The sequence below is a fragment of the Muntiacus reevesi genome, chromosome X (assembly GCF_963930625.1).
Source record: "Muntiacus reevesi chromosome X, mMunRee1.1, whole genome shotgun sequence".
Taxonomy (NCBI): Eukaryota; Metazoa; Chordata; class Mammalia; order Artiodactyla; family Cervidae; genus Muntiacus; species Muntiacus reevesi.
Genome location: NC_089271.1, coordinates 55,841,674 through 55,859,318, shown reverse-complemented (window position 1 = coordinate 55,859,318; position 17,645 = coordinate 55,841,674). Strand labels below are relative to the sequence as shown.

Genomic DNA, 17,645 nt, shown 5'->3' with positions numbered 1-17,645 from the left:
CTTCCTTCTCTTCTGTCTCAAATTTGCCTCTGCCTTTCTCTTATAAAGACACTTGTTACTGGGTTTAAGGCCCACCTGGATTTTCCAGGATGATCCTTTCATCTCAGAATCCTTAAATTATTTTTATCTGCAAAGAACTCATTTCTAAAGTAAGGTAACATTGACAGGTTCCAGAAATTAGGATGTGGACATGTTTTTGGAGTTGGGGGGGCACCATTAAGCCCACTTCCGTGTCTCTAGGCTACTTAGAAAATGCTACAGAACAGATTTTCATAAGCAGTTATATCAAGTATGAAGACATGGTATATGCTATGTGATTGTTACTAAACCCAAAGCATGACTTTGCAGTCAGTTGATTTATTTTGAGAAATATATCATATGGAAAATAGTGAAATATTTTAGGAGGTTGAAAAATACTTGGTTGTAGTAGTCTTTCCAGAGCTAAGGTAGGATTTCCCACAGAACCCTGTTTCACAGAGGCAGTAGTTGAGCACAATTGTAAATTGCCACCGCTTCTTAACCCTGTCTCATTAAAGGCAGTCTGGTAATTTATAGAGATGGTTCAGAGTGTTCAGCAAAATGATTCAGTTGATGAAATGATCACAAAATGATCAGTGGGTGATTCAGTTTCTCCCACTGGCCACCCAGAACACTGAGCTCTGTGCAAAATATGTTAATAGATATGTCTGTGATCCTCTCTTACTTCCTTATACAAAGCATTATGTAATAAACCTCCCATTTTTATTTCCTATAGACTTAGCTTTCTCCCCACACAGTACCCAATTAATTGGCTGGGATTCTTCATAGGAAGGTCATTTTGTTACCACCTCATCACTAGCATGTTCAACGTTGGTTTCCTTTTCAGTTCATATTATTAATTCTAAATCTTCCCTAAATGAAACCATAGGCATTTGCAGAATTGTCCCTGCAAAGTAGCAAATGGAATGAGTCCTTATTCATTTAAATGACATCGTTTGATTATATGATCGTTTAGTCCTGTACTTTGTGAAATGTCAGTTTAAACAGACTACACCAACTGAGAATTAATTGCTTTATTGTATCATACTCTACACTTCAACTTTCATGGTAATGATGACCCTGTATGCGAGACAGCAAAAGAGACACAGATATAAAGAACAGACTTTTGGACTCTGTGGGAGAAGGTGAGGGTGGGATGATTTGAGAGAATAGCGTTGAAACATGTATATTACCACATGTGAAATAGATCGCCAGTCCAAGTTCGATGCATGAAACAAGGCACTCAAAGCGGGTGCCCTGGGACAACGCTGAGGGATGGGATGGGGAGGGAGGTGGGAGGGGGGTTCAGGATGGGAGACACATGTACACCCATGGCTGATTCATGTCAATGTATGGCAAAAACCACTACAATATTGTAAAGTAATTAGCCTCCAATTAAATAAATTAATTTTTTAAAATGTCTTGAACTTGAGAGGTCACAGAAAGCAACCCAATAGTGTTACATTCACAGAATGTTCCCCATTTATTGGATAAATCAAATAAAAAAATCACCAGAAAAAAAAAAGAATTCAAAAAAAAGAAAGAATTCAGCAAGGTGGCAGGATATGACTAACATATAAAATCAATAGCTTTATAATCAAGTGGAAGATGCCTAGGGCACGTTGTAATGTAGGAAGTTTAAAAAGTACTCAAAAAAAGATTGGGATGTGTCAAAAGTACGTAGGTGCAAGCCAGCCTGAAAGAGCTCCCAGTGACCAAAGGTAGAACAATTTGAGCATCAAAATAATTAAGAGTAATACTGAATTATAACCCAAAGAATAAAATAGATCCATGAGGCTCTGGGGGCTTCCCTCATAGCTCAGTCAGTAAAAGAATCTGCCTGCAATGCAGGAGACCTGGGTTCGATCCCTGGGTTGGGAAGATCCCCTGGAAGAGGGCATGGCAACCCACTCCATCTTGCCTGGAGACTCCCATGGACAGAGAAGTCTGGCAGGCTACAGTCCGTGGGGTCATAAGAGTCAAACACAACTTAGCAACTAAAACAACAAACCACCACATGAGGCTCTAATGATATAAATAAATAATTAAATGAATGAACAAATAAATTAGGGAGAAGGGGCAGGTCTTTTTTTTTTTTTTTTACAGAGGAATTCCAATTCATAAATGTAGAGCTGGTAGAACTCAGGAAGATAACAAATCACCATTAGAATACCATAACAAAAGTAATAACTTTTGCAGGGAAAAAATCTGTCAATGCTAAAATTAGTCCATGACAGTTTGAGGAGAAACAGGGTGTTTTTTATAATTTCAGAGTACCTCCTCTAAGATATTTGTTAAGTAGAAAGGAAAATATAATAACCTAAGAGCTGAGAAAACCAGCAAGACACACTATCTTAACCAACTGATCAAGTTTAACATTACCACTATGATGACATTGGCATCATACATTCCTTATATAATGGGATAAGAGGGTCTTAACATCCTTTCTGTGGCGTTTTTGCTCAAAAATGAATAACCTCAGTCTAATCATGAGAAAACATCAGACAAACCCAGATTGTACGAACATTATATAAAGTATGTGACCGATATTCTTCAGAAGTGTCAAGGTCTGGAAAAAAAAAAGAGAAACTATCACAAATTGGAGGATACAAAGGAGACATGACAACTACTGCAAAGTGTGATTCTGGATTGAATTCTGAAACAGAAAGACATTAGGGGGAAAATTAGTTGTAGATGAATGTTAATTTCCTGGTTTAGGTAATTGTACTCTGGTTATACAAGATGTTAACATTAGAGGGAAATATAAGGATATATGGGATCTCTATTATTTTGGTAACTTCTCTGTAATACTAAAATTATGTCTATATAAATAATTTTAAAATAAGTTGATAGCTAAATGATTATAAGTTATCATAGGATACTTTTTGATTAATTTGAGAGAGTTAAGGATTTTTATTTACATAGACTTTTTAAGAGTATCCTGTACTGTTGATTTAAATTCAAGGAGCCCAAGAAAATTCAGGAAGAACCCCTTTACTCTTTATTAAATCCAGAACAAGCTGACTTTCCTGTCAATTCTTCAGACCCTTTCCAAATAGAAGTTGATCTGACCATTTAGGAAGTTAGAGATGTCTCTTTTGTTGGAGTGCAGAGTGGGTGGGGATGGTCTTTTTGAAAGGAGAACATTAAATGGTGTTAATTCCATAGTGATGGTCTTCTCAAGGTGTGTGCAATGTCTTACCAGGTATTCCGGAAGGACCTTATCAGTGCCATGAAGATTCCAGACTCTCACCATATTAACCCTGACAGCTATTACCTCTTCACGGATACATGGAAGGAAGAATGGGAAAAGGGAGTCCAAGTACCAGCCAATCCAGACACTCTTCCACAGCCTTCCGTCAGGTATTTTCATGGTTGTATCTTTGATTTAGGGGATGAATGCTCTTACGGTCGTCTGTGAGCTGCTTGAGGGGAGACTTTGAGTGGCTAACTATACATTTATAATGCTAAGTCACATACATGTTCAGCAACTCACTCAGACCAATGGCAGATTATACCAAACTAAGATAGGTCAGTAGTCAGTCAGACTCTTTATTTAGGGATATAATATGTACCTATTCACAGGATAAAACTGTTGGAAGTTCAGTCTGAAATTATGATAAGGTTTTGGAGACCAAGATTTCCCAGTCTGACTTAACAATCAGTAGCATTTATTAGCCTTTGAAGAGAAACAGAGCACTAAATACATAACCCCATAATAACCCTATTAATATATAACGCCATGAGAAGTTGCTTCTCATTTTAATAGGGGCCTCATAGTGATAGCATCTGTAAACAGAGGGCCAAAACATACAAAGTTTGTAAAATGCATAAACCCAAATGAAAGGGGATAACTGGAATAATTGGGTTGACCATAAGCACACAGCCTTCCTTTGCAAAGACTTGAGAAGAAGTTTAAGTAGGAGAGTATTTTTTGCCAAGAGGACATAGTAAATTTAGCTCTTCAAGAGTAATGACTAGTTTTGGAAGCCATTTTTTCTTACTGGTCTTTGTGTTCTGAGTGTTTTGCATGAAGGCCAGCATGAAATAAAATGCTTGATATAAGTTTAAATGAATGAGTGAGGGAAGGAAGGAAAAGGAAGGAATAGCATCAGATAAAAGGACTGGTGGGACCTCCTGGTTACTATGAGAAATTGTACATCTCATTGTACAGCTATCTATTTCTAGTACATATTAGGTTCTTAACGATCTTAAAGATCAGAGACCACATTCTTGAATTTTTGGCCCCTATCATCAGATTCTTGGGGAAGGAAATGGCAACCCACTCCAGTATTCTTGCCTGGAGAATCCCGGGGACAGAGGAACCTGATGGGCTCCTGTCTATGGGGTCACACAGAATTGGGCACCACTGAAGCGACTTAGCAGCAGCAGGTTCTTAGGTCTTAATCATGTTCCAGAAATGCTGTCAAATCACTTCTAAAAACGCAAGCCCGGGTTGTCCCACCCACAGAGAAACTGTCTATTCTTTGTTAAGAAAAACTTCAGCCTTGCCCAACATACATACTTACCCTCACTAGCTCATCGTCATTGCCACCATCCTCTTAGAAATCACAACAGTATCATGAATGAACATTTTCATGACATTTTCATGTCTTTACTGTCAGTATTTTCATATACTGTTGCAGTAACAGTGAAGAGCCTAGACTACCACCTTAAACCAGTAGTAATCATGCATCCCTTTCCTTCCCATCTGTGGTAGTATCAGAGACTTTCACCACTCCTTAGAGGTGATGAGGACACCTTCTCCCCCTGCCACATGTTATCAGTGAAGACCATATAAGGAGCAGTAGTAAGGTTATCTTACCAATCCCAGCAAGGGAGGTATCAGTGGAGGCCTGGTGAGAAGCCAGAACTCTCAGCCTCCCCCAGTAGTAACAAAGAATTCCTGCCCCTGAATGTCAACATAGGCCAAATGGTGAACCAGGACTTCTACAATCACCTAACAGTGATGAGATGATATCCTCCCCAACCAGATCTCCAGCCAGAGCAGTGTCAGAGGAAGCCAGTAAAAATAAAAGGTTTAAAGAAGATCCAGAGTCTTGTAGCATAATACCCAGCGTCCAGGTTCCAGTGGAAAAAAATCACTTAAGAACTAAAAAGATCTCAACTTGATCAAAGATAATCAGTAGCTGCCAGTACCGATGTGACAGAGACAGTAGAATTGTCTAACAAAGATTTAAAAGGAGCCATCATAAAAATGCTTCAGTGAGCCATTATGAACACACTTAAAGCAAAAGAAACAGTAGTATATCCCCCCTCTTTCATATCTGATATTGGCCATTTTTATCTCCTTTTTTACTTGCTATAAGTTGGTCATTTTTATTGACCATTTCACAAAGCCATCTTTTTATCATGAATTAACAAACATATTCATTGTCTTGAAACCAAACAGGCCCAAGTTGCTTTCTGTTTATCTGAGTCAGCTCTCTTTAAACTCATTTCTCTCAAACTTGCTGTGTAATAAAAACCAAGATATTTCATTTCTTCTTTGCAATTAACAAGAGATGGCAAAGAACTCAACCCTTTAAATCAAAGGGTTCCTGATTCAGAGTCAGACAGTACTACTTCTTGGGCAGAAGGTTCATAGTCTCTTGCATTTTCAGTCAATTCGGTATCTTAACTCATCATTACTGTCTATACTGTAATCTGTTTCTTCAAGGAATCAAGGTTCATCTTCATCCAAAACATAAGTGGGGGGGGTGGCTAGTTACTCTGCAGCTCCATTCAATCAAGTCATTTTCAAAGTCAAGCAGACTGGAAGGCAGATTATATTCCAATGAGGATATCAGTCTTTTCAAACATGATAGGCCAACACAAAATTTTGCTCCCATCTCTTCCAATTCTCAAGTACCAATCTGTAAACCCTTATATGTTCCCTGATCACAGCCACACAAAGTACTCTCCATGGTATAGCTTCTTTGTGCTTCTATCTTTCTCCAAACTACAACACATGCTGTAGATTCTTTAGATTTTTCTACCGCAAAGTTATATAGCGGCTCGTGCAAAGTGCTGGGGCAGTATAGCTCAGAATCTTAGGCAATGTTCTGTATCTCACATGTTCCACAACATCACATGAAGCTGCATTGTCATTCATATGCCACACTGTCTTTTTGGTGCTGCAGCCATACCTAAATAACATTCTTCCTTCAGGAGTGGCCATGATAATCACAATAAACCAGTGGTAAATGCTTCACTGCAGCTAGGTATTATAGCAGACCCTTGACAAGATAAATTGTAGGATGTAAATCTGAATTTGGACTTTGGTTTTGTTATCTTTTCTGTTTTTAATTTATTTCTGCTCTTATCTCTACTACTTTGATTATTTTACTTGCTTTGGATTTATTTTACTCTTCTAGTTTCTTGGATTTGAGCATAGCTTATTGATTTGAGACGTTTCCTCTTTCCAATATGAGCATTTAATGTTATAAGTTTCTCTCTCATCACTGCTTTAGCTATGTCACAAAAATTTTGATGTGTTATATTTTCATTTTCATTCACTTTAGTGTATTTTTTCCTTTGAGACTTCTTTTTTTCACTTTTTTCTCCTTGAGACTTCTTTTATTTAAAAGTGTGGTTTTTACTTTATTTGAGTATGTTCTTATCTTTCTATTACTGATTTCTAGTTTTGATTCCATTGTATTAGAGAACACTCTGTATAATGCCAATTTGTTTAAATTTGTTGAGTTTTATTTTATGACCTAGGATATGGTCTATCATGGTATATGTTCCATGGGTGCTTGAAAATAATGCCTGTGCTGCTGCTGTTGGGTGGAGTATTCTATAAATGTCAGTTCAATCCTGTTAGTTGATAGTGTTGAGTTCTTCTGTCTCCTGGATGATTTTCTGTCTGTTCTATCACAAAGGTTGAAGTCTCCAGCCATAATTGGGAAGTTATTTTTTCTCCTTTCATCCCAATCAGTTTTTGTTTCAAATATTTTGCAGCACTGTTGTTTGGTGCTCATACATTTATGATTGCTATGTTTTATTGGTGCATTTATCCTTTCTTTATTATATAATATTCCTCCCCATCTCTGGTAATTTTCTCTGCTATGAAAGCTACTTAATCTGATATTAATGTTGTCACTCTTGCTTTCTTTTGAGTAATGTTTGTATTTATATCTTTCTCCTTTATTTTACTTTTGACTTATTTATATGCTTATATCTTAAGTGTTTTTGATAGCATATATTTGAATCATGTTTTTTAATCCAGTCTGCCAACCTCTGATTTAATGTGTTTAGACCATTTACATTTAATGTAATTAATGATATGTTAGGGCTTAAGTCTGCTGTTTTATTTTATTGTGTGTGTATATGAGTGTTCTCTGTTTTGTTTTTTTTTTCTCTTTTGTTTTTCCTGCCTTCCTGGGGGTTATCCAAACAACTTACCACAACTTACTCAATGTGAAATAATCAGTTGAATAGCCCCATAACTATTAATGAAATTGAATTTGTAATTAAAACCTCTCCATAAAAATACTTCCAGGCCCAGATGGTTTCACTGGGAAATTCTACCAAACACTTAAAGAAATAAAAACTGATAATACTGAAAAAGAAATTTGAATTAAACTCAATGTAGTTATAGAATAAATAGTTGAACATGGGAATGTGGATGCACTGTTGCAGTTTGAGAGGCTCTAGATATGCAGCTAGAGGAACTTAATGAAGGCAAACATACAGACATGAAGAAAGTGATTGTGATGAAAAGAATGAAGATGTTCCAGATAAAATGATGCCAGAATGAAACTGCACATTAAAGGAACTCTCAAAAAATTTTACAACAGTGAAAGCACAAAGGACAAAATGTTGGAAACTAATCCAAGTTCATACAGTAGTATGACAACTTTGCAGGACATAGAAGAGTTGCTTGTTCTGTTTCATAAGTTTTGTTAATTAAGAGTTAAGCACTGTACTCTTGATAAGTTTTACAAAGAGATAAAAGAGTTTAAATTCTCAGTGTTTCAAATGATAGGGTATTAAATGCATATTGGTTTTAATATTTTTTATTTCCCTATATAGTATAGCCAACAATAAGAGAGTAAAATGTTTTGACAAAAATTTTAAAGGTCACTGAAAAATCATAATTTCTCAGTGAGTATTAAGATTGCTTTTCACAGTCTCAGTTTGCACAGTCATTTTTACAGTACAATACCACTGTGCAAAGTAAGGATTACCTGCTTTAGTGACAGCAGATCATTGTGTTTTTTTGGAAGTGGCCAGTGGAGCAAGAGGATACAAGAGAACTTTTAGAGGTGATGGTTATATTTATTATCTTGGTTGTTGTTCTGGTTGCACAAATTTATATGTGTGTCAGAACTTATTAATTTGTACATTTTAAATATATGTAGCTTGATATGTCATTTATACCTCAATAATGTTAATAAAAATATCCATATACATAATTATAAATATATGCAATCATCACAAATAGAGGAGTGTGTAGATGGTAAGAAAATGTGGTAGTGGGCACATGACAGCACAGCAGTATGTGATTAGAAGAGAAAAGGAAGAAAGACAACAAATGTGACTATAAGCTACTTAAGAGCAGAACCCTTACTGCCTAATAGTAGGTTTTCAGTATACATTTATCATTGTAAAGAGAATAGGATGAAGGAAGCAAAGAGGAAAGTGGATGGGTTTTAGGAAAGAAAATTAGTAAACAACCAAAAGATATTAATTATAGTTGACCCTTAAATAACATGAGCTTGAACTGTGCAGGTCCACTTATATGTGGATTTTTTCAATAGTAAATACTATAGTAATATGCAGCCTGCAGTTGTTTGAATCCACAGATCCAGAACCACAGATATGGAGGGCCAACTGTAAATTATATGTGAATTTTTGACTGTGTGAGGTGTCAGTACCCCTTACTCCTGTCTTGTTCAAGGGTCAGCCATACATTCCTACCAGCATTTTATGAGGATTCCATTTTCTCCACATCCTAACCAACACTTCTATTTTTTAAATTATGTCCATCCTAGTGGGTATGAAGTGCATCTCATTGTGATTTTGCATTTGCTTGTTGGCTAATGATGTTGAGCATCTTTTCTTTTTTATTATTTATTTATTTGTTTATTTTTGGCTATGTTGGGTCTTAGTTGTGGCACCTGGTCTCTCTAGTTCTGTGATACAGGCTCAGTAGTTACCCCTGGACATGTGGGATCTTAGTTCCCAGACCAGGGATTGAATCCACACCCCCTGCATTAGAAGGTAGATTCCTGGAGCGCTAGAGAAGTCCTAACATCTTTTCTTTATGTGCTTATCAGCCAGTTGTATATTCTTGGAAAAGAGCTTTTGTACTTTATTACAAAGAGAAGAAGCTTTTATGTGGTTAGCAAATACAATGGTTTTTTTTTCCCTTTCCTGTGAAACATGTCAGTTCATCTCTTTATGTTCTGTCATATTCACTTTGGAATGGCTGCCTTTGGCTGCTGAAAATCTAGCCTTTTAGTGAAAAGGGTGACAATGTCCTCTGACCAGCAGTTGTAGAATGTTCCATTTTTACTTGATGCGTCCATGCATACCTCCTATGTATATCTCTTTGGGGAAATTATTCACATCTTTTGCCCATTAGGAAAATGTGTTATTTGTCTTTTTATTGTTAAATTGTAAAAGTTCTTTACATAGTCTAGATACAGGTTTTTTTTTTACCAGATACATGATTTGTGAATAATTTCTCCCATTCTCTGGGTTGTCTTTTCACTTCATTGGTGGTGTCCTTTGAGGCACAGAAGTTTTTAATTTTGATGAAGTTCAGTATGTCTATTTTTTTTCTTATGGTTGCTTGTCCTTTTGGTGTCATATCTAAGAAATCATTACCTAAACCAAGATGAAGTTTTATGCCTAGAATTCTTCTCAGAATTCTGTAGTTTTAGCTCTTATATTTGGATCTTTGATCTATTTCAGTTGATTTTTGTGTATGGTGTGAGGTGTTAAAGGTTTGACTTCATCCTTTGGCATGTGGATATCCAAGTGTCCAGGCACCACTTGTTGAGCAGCTTCCTTTTTGAAAGATGGACACTATATCCCAACCTCAACCACCTTGGTTTCACCAGGCTGCTAAGAAAGAAAGCACGGTTCTTAAATAACCAAGAAATCCCAGTTCCATTTTTTAAAATTCCCTTTCACAAATCTACCAAACTGATTTTTTTAGTTTTTCCTATTTTGAACTGAGATGCTAATTTATCTACTGTATGTTTCACTCTGTCCAAAGATGCTACTTTTTCCCACTATATAGGACAATATCAAATATGTTCCTTTTTATTGGTTAATTTTATAACGTTTTATGTTAGTGTTTCTTTTTGTATGTTTTTGTTGTTTTTTTAATAGATTATAAATTTCCTAGCAGTTAAGGAGGTGCCTGGTAACAGTGTGGTTATTTACACTATTGAGAGAATACGTAGTTTTTGAAATTAAAAGATGTAGCTTTATTCTCAAAATAAATAGAAATATTTTCTTCTGACACAACTGCCAAATCTAAACAAATATAAATGTTTTATAACAAACCCTTGCTATGATTGCTTTTAAATTTAAAACTAATAATTTCAACAATTATGTATTACTTTCATATACAAAGAAATATTCACAGGGTGGTTTATGCACATAAAACTCAAAACCTGCACCTCGCGAATCAGTGCTAGATTCATCTTTGGAATAGTGATTTTAGTTTTGACCAAACATTATTGCATTAATATTGTTACATTAAAAAAAATAAAAATAAATGTTCACTAATAGTTATTTAATTGTAAAAATTCTTCCTGCCTCCCAAACTTAAAAAATTAATCTGTGTGCTTTAAAAGCATGAGGACATTCCTTGATTTTGTGCTAAATGCTTTTAATAAAGAATGTTGCAGCAGTTCACAATAACATATAAAAAGTATCAGAATGTAAAAATTAAAATCTTTTAATATATTATTTTGAATTGACTCCTCCATGTTAGTTTTAGTAAAATTTAAACCTTGTTGGTTGGTTATTTTCTACTGATGGATATCTCTAGAGAGACTATCCCAAAATATAAATCTGTTAGAGAAATTTAAGAATGAATCTAATGTAATGCAGTAGTTACTTAAGTGGAAACAAACATGAAAATACTGGGAAAAAAACATTTTACCATTATGTACGTATTAGTCATGATAGGCCAAATGCTATAACAAACATCTCCAAGAATCTCAGCATCTTAACACAATGAAGGTTTTATTTTTTGCACATGTCTCCATCCAGTGTGGGTTTGAGATGTGAATCGTCTCTGCCCCTCATAGTCATTCAGAGACTCAGGCTCTTTTTTGGAGTGGCTCCTCTATCTGCTAGGTCTTTTCCCACTCTTTTCTACCTCCAAACTTCTAAATTCAGTTTGCAGGAAAAGAAAAGACAACATGGAGGGTGATGCAGGTAGATTTGGAGGGGGTCTAGACTTTGAAGTAGATGATCCGCACATAAGCCATTAGCCAGAACTCATTCATATGGCCCACCTAACTGCAAAGGGTACTGGGGAATGCAGCCTTGCTATGTGCCCTCTAGGTTTGGTGAACATATTAGCATTTCTCTCTTACACTTTGGCAGTGGCATTACAAACTCAAAGCTACATGAGCACAGGAAACTTACTGATTTTATTCACCATTGTAACCGTGTAGTTGATGCTGTGATGTGTACTGCCCAGATTCCCATTTAGTATTGGGACCTGTCCACATGATCAGAATAGCCTGACTTCTTACATGGCAGCTCTGGGCTCCAAGAGTGAGTATTCTTAGAGATAAGAAGTAGAAGGTGCCATTCTCAAGGCCTAGGCTCAGAAAATGACACAGTACTACTTCTACCATGTTTTATTAGAGCAGTCTCAGACTGAAGAGGAGGGAAATAGATCCCACCTCTTGACAGGACTATCAAAGGATTTGTGACTTTCTTCATTCCATCACAATAGTAATGTTTGTAATGTTTGTATTTGAGTTACTTGTCTTATTGCCTACAGCCAGATTAAGTCAATCAGCTAGAGAAACTTAAATACCAATAAAACTAAACATGCTTTTTATTTATTATCTAAGTCACAAGATTGTCAAAATACTTCAGAATTGTGTTTTCTAATGGACTTACACAAGAAATTTTGGATGTATATGAATTGACATGTTTCTTGGGTCCTAGAATTACTCTTATTCATTGCTGTAGTAACTGAAAAGGGATGGAAAAAGATAGAGCAGATTAGGCAGAGCAAATCCTTTTAGAATTTTTGTTCTGACTTTCAGGTAAGGTTTTCCTCTCTGTTCCATTGTCGTTTCTGCAGTTCTCTTGTCCTTTAGGGTAGTGTAGTATGTATATGTGGTGATTGAGGTGAGGGCTACAGAGAATTATGAAACAGAGCCAACTTGTACTGCAAGTTTCAGCTGTTTAGATAAGCCTGTTCATTACCACAGGAATTTTTTGAAGTTAAGGTCAACAAATAAAAATGATAGTAACACCATTGCATGTTTTTTAGGTAGACTGGATGATTTTGATGCTCATCAGTGATAAGCTTTTGTTTTGTTTTCATTTGTTTATTTAAATTAGTTTCTTTTACAGTAAGGGTCCAATGGAAGGAAAACAATGCTTCATGTCTGTTTGAAAGGAAGCATGCATTATAAGTTATATTACACATAAATGGTTAATGTTGTATGTGTGTGTTTGTGTGCCCATGCTCACTTGCTCAGTCATATCTGACTGTTTGTGGCCCCATGGACTGTAGACACCAGGCTCCTCTGCCCTTGGAATTTTCCAGGCAAGAATACTGGAGTAGGATGCCATTTCCTCCTCCAGGGGATCTTCCCAACCCAGGGATGAAACCCTCATCGCTTGTGGCTCCTTCATTGGCAGGCAGTTTCTTCACCACTAGCACCACCTGGGAAGCCTTAGATGAATTACTAATTGACTTACTGTAAAAACAAAAACATCAGGACACAAATATTAACTGTATATGTGTGTTTATACAACATGTACGTGCTGCTGCTAAGTTGCTTCAGTCGTGTCCGACTCTGTGCGACCCCAGAGGTGGCAGCTCACTAGTCTCCGCCGTCCCTGGGATTCTCCAGGCAAGAACACTGGAGTGGGTTGCCATTTCCTTCTCCAGTGCACGAAAGTGAAAAGTGAAAGTGAAGTCCCTCAGTCGTGTCCAACTCTTCGTGACCCCATGGACTGCAGCCTACCAGGCTCCTCCGTTCATGGGATTTTCCAGGCAAGAGTACTGGAGTGGGTTGCCATTGCCTTCTCTGACAACATGTACATATGTATGTACAAATAAATGGGAACATTCTGTAACTTGCTTTTTTCACTTAACAAATATACTTCTGAGTCATTAGTGATACTGAAAGAGAGGATGATTAGATATCCAGAGAGGCCCCTATTTCTCCTTGGAATGTAAATGTTTGATTAACTAGGTTACAGACAGCAGTACTTTCTTCACTAAACTCTAGACTCAAATAGATAAAAACACCAATGCAGCATTTCCACTTGGATGTCCAATAGACATCTCAGACTTAAAGTGTCCCAAACTGAATTACTGATGTTCTTCCCAGACTAGTTCCACCTGTAATTTTATACATTTAACTGATAGCAGATTCATTCTCCCTGTTCAGTCTTTCAGACCAAAATTCATAGAATCATCTTTGATTCTTCATTGCCTCATACCCTATATTCAATATCAAAGGAGATCCTTGGTTCTACTTTCAAGATATATCAGATTTCATATATATAAGTCAAAGGAAGAATGGCCCCTAGTGATATATGGGAGCACAAACCTGCCTCCCACTCCACTGCTGTATTTCACCATCATGCTTCTCTCACCTCCCACTACTCTCCTTGCCCCACTCTTCAGCTCTTTTTCCTTTCCGTTTTAGGTAGCAACAGTCTACCATTTTGCTTTCAGTTATGAGAATTAATAAAGACCACTTTTATATACACATCTATCTTATTTAAAGTTTAAAGCAGTCTTTTGGTGGTTTTTCCAGTTACTATTGCTGTATAAATTGTTTTTTCAGTTACTGTTGCTCCCCAACTTATTGTCAGGCAACCATGTTTTTATAGTTACTGGTCCTGTGGGTCAGAAATTCAGACAGGACACAGTTGGGATGGTTAGCCTCTGCTCTATGATGCCGAGGGCCTCAATGAGAAAGACTTGAAGCTTGGGGTGACTCAGTGGCTGGGGGCTGGAATCATCTAAAGGTTTTTTCACTAACATGTCTGCTCCCTGGGCTGGGATAATGTGAATATTGCATGTGGCCTCTCTGTTTGATTTGGTTTCCTCATAGCATGACAACCTCTGTGTAGGCAGACTCTTCACAGGCCTTAGGCACAGGGGTCCATATGTATATGTTCCAGCAAACAGGGTGAAAGCTGTTTTCCCTTTTATGATGCAGCCTTGCAATTCTGATAGCATCACCTCTGCTGTATTCCATTGGTGAAAAGAGTCACATGCCCTCCCTGATTCAAGAGGAGGGGAAATAGACTTCACCACTTGATGGGGGAGGGGCAGAGTCACATTGTAGAAGAGCATGTGAAATTTTTAAAATACCATCTGTCATAGAGGTTATAATTGTCCTTTGTTTCATAGATGAGATATGGAGTCTTGCAGAGAAGCAAGAGTGGCAAAATTAACAAGGGGAATCTTGGAAAACTATTCCTAGGGATATTATTATAAGGGGCTTCTATTTAGTTAGCTTTTAAGACGTTTACTCAAGCCTTTAAAAGTCCATGATGTTATGGAATTCGTGCAATTTTTGTGCTATTCACAAATGATTCTGATCCACTCATTAGGAAATGAAGTCTTTTTAATAATAGTCTCTCCCTGTTAAATATTTAGATCAACTGAAGACTCACTGAGGACTCAGTGCGCATAAAACACTGGAAGAGGCTGTAGGTCAGCTTAGAGTGGTTCCAGCTTCCTTTTAATGCCTCCTTAGTGTCACAGCAGTGTTCACATGGGCCAGAGGTTAGCTGACCTACTCTGAGGAGCAGGTGGAGAGACCTTCTTTCTATGAGGCTAAGTAGGTGTGGTTGTGGGTCCTTTCACCAAAATTGGTCATCCAGGAAGTTATTACACATTCATTTACATTCAAACATCCAAATTTAAAACTGCACTTACTACATCACCCTAACAAACTTGCTCATACCTCTAGGCTTGTGTGCTTTTGCTATTTTGTTCAATGATCTGATGACCATTCAGAGAATGCCCCTCTACCTAGTGTATAGTGGCCAGAGAAGAAAATCACCAAGGGATGATCCTGGGATTTCCACCAGCTATAGCAATATAATGTGTACTTGAAGATCTTAAAACTGCATTTTACAAAATCCAAAGTAGTGTTTTTTCATTTATTGTCATAGACCTTCCCTCTATCAAAAAAATTTTTCCTTGTGGGTATCCTTTGTCATTACTGTTTGAGCCTATATTTTTTTTTATTGTCATAGCCTTAGTCCTTAGATTCAGACATATGAAAAGATGAATGAGATAATATCATCATCGTGTTATAAATTTTGCATTGAAATATACACCCAGAAAGATAACTAATGCATAACTGTATAACTCAGTTTTCATGATACCCTTGTTTAACCTCCACCCAGATCAAGAAATAGAGCATTATCAACACCCAAGAAGCCCTCCTTCTCCTCCCCACTGACTTCATTCACCATAGGTGGCAGTTTTGCCAGTTTTTAACCTTCATACTGAGACTGGATTATTTTGTTCATCATTATGGTTGTGAGATTCATCCATGCTGTTGCATGTAGCATTTCATTAAGTTTCACTTCTGTGTAATATTCCATTGTATGAATATACCACACTTTACTTATGCATTCTACTTTTGATAGATATTTGGTTTGCTCTCAGTTTTCAGCTATTATGAAAAATGCTAATATGGACATTTTTGTTCATCTTTTGGTGTGTGTATATATATGTATGTGTACTTTTTAAAGTATATTCATAGGAGTGGGTTTGCTGGTCATAGGGTATACATATGTTCAGCCATAATATCTGCTGCCAGACAGTTTGCCACAATGATTGTACTAGTTCACATTCCCAGCAGCAGTTATCTGTTTGCTCCATTTCCTTACAAGCACTTAGTATCTTCAATTTTTGGTCAATCTTTTCAAGTTTAGCCATTCTGGTAGGTAATGGGGATTATGATTTCAATCTGCATTGCTGTGTTAACTGATGAAGTTGAGAACCTTTTGAGATTTTTGCCATCTGGATAGCCTTATTTGTGAAGTGTCTATTCAGATTTTTTGCCCAGTTTTTAACTGACTTATCTGTCGTTTTCTAATTGATTTGTAAAAGTTTATTATACACTGTTGATAAACAGTATTTCCAGTCTCTTCCTTTATGGTTAATGACTTTGTGTCTTACTTAAAATATCTTTGTCTATCCCAAGGTCATAAAGATATTCCTTTTTATTTTCTTCCAGAAGCTTAATAAATGTATTAGTTTAAATCAAGAACATCTCTAGGTCTACCTTGTTCCACAGGGAATTTGAGGCAATTAAGATGAATAGATAAGCAAAATATTCTTCCTTTTAGAAAAAGATGAATCTTGAAAAAAATAAATATTCTATAATTACCTCATAAAACATGCACCAAACAGCACAGCATATTTAATCTCATAGACTGGAGAATTCATACGCATGCCTTGGCCTTTTTAGTTGGGTTCATTTCAGTGGGAAGCAGGCCTCTGATAGCATTTCCCAAATTTTTAGCTTCCATTAATTATTTTAGAGTTCTACTTCTTCCTCAAATATTTTATTGCCTTTGGCTTTAAAAACTCCGTATGGTTTTTTAAAAATTAAAATATGTGAATGCATGTAGTTATTTTATTCAACATGCATTATTTGGAATCATAAATTTCTAGAAGAATGCTTAGGAAATATTCACTCTGTATTTACAGAGTGGACTGTACCTCTGTATATTAGGTTGGTACAAAAGTGGATGCATTTTCAGACCATGAATTTTAAATCATTATAACTACGCTCAAACACATCTTTAGTAAATCAAAATAGGAACCATTACAATCAACACATTTTTGCTAACGAGAAATAAGTTTGTTTATTCCTGTAGTGCAAAACTCCATGCTTCAGGATTCGATGAACTCTTGGAAAGCATTTTCTGCCTTCTGCTGATTGTGGAAGTGTTTTCTCTGAGAAAAGTTGTCAAGATGCTTGAAGAAGTGGTAGTCGGTTGACGAGAGGTCAGGAGAATCGGGCAGATGAGGCAAAACTTGATAGCCCAATTTGTTCAACTTTTGAAGCATTGGTGGTGTGATGTGCAGTTGGACAGGCATTGTCATGGAGAAGAATTGGGCCCTTTCTGTTGATCAATACCAGCTGCAGGTGTTGCAATTTTCGGTGATCTCATCACCTTGCTAAGCATATTTTTCAGATGTAATAGTTTTGCTGGGATTCAGAAAGCTGTAGTCAATCAGACCAGCAGCAGACCACCAAATACTGACCGTGATCTTTTTTTGGTGCAAGTTTGGCTTTGGGAAGTGCTTTGACACTTCTTCTCAGTCCAGCCACTGAGCTGGTCATCACTGGCTGTCATATAAAATCCACTTTTCATCACACATCACAATCTGATCAAGAAATGGTTTGTTGTTGTTGTGT

The 17,645-nt window shown here is 36.7% G+C and overlaps 1 protein-coding gene across 3 annotated transcripts in view; it reads left to right on the top strand.

The window, feature by feature from the left end:
• The window catches only part of JADE3 (jade family PHD finger 3), a 138,888-nt gene that overhangs the window by 86,020 nt on the left and 35,223 nt on the right, over nucleotides 1–17,645 (top strand). For all 3 annotated transcript variants that reach the window (XM_065916030.1, XM_065916029.1, XM_065916031.1), the window contains one exon: nucleotides 3,224–3,381. In XM_065916030.1, coding sequence (XP_065772102.1) covers nucleotides 3,224–3,381 — 158 coding nt within the window. The remainder of the gene's footprint in view (nucleotides 1–3,223; nucleotides 3,382–17,645) is intronic.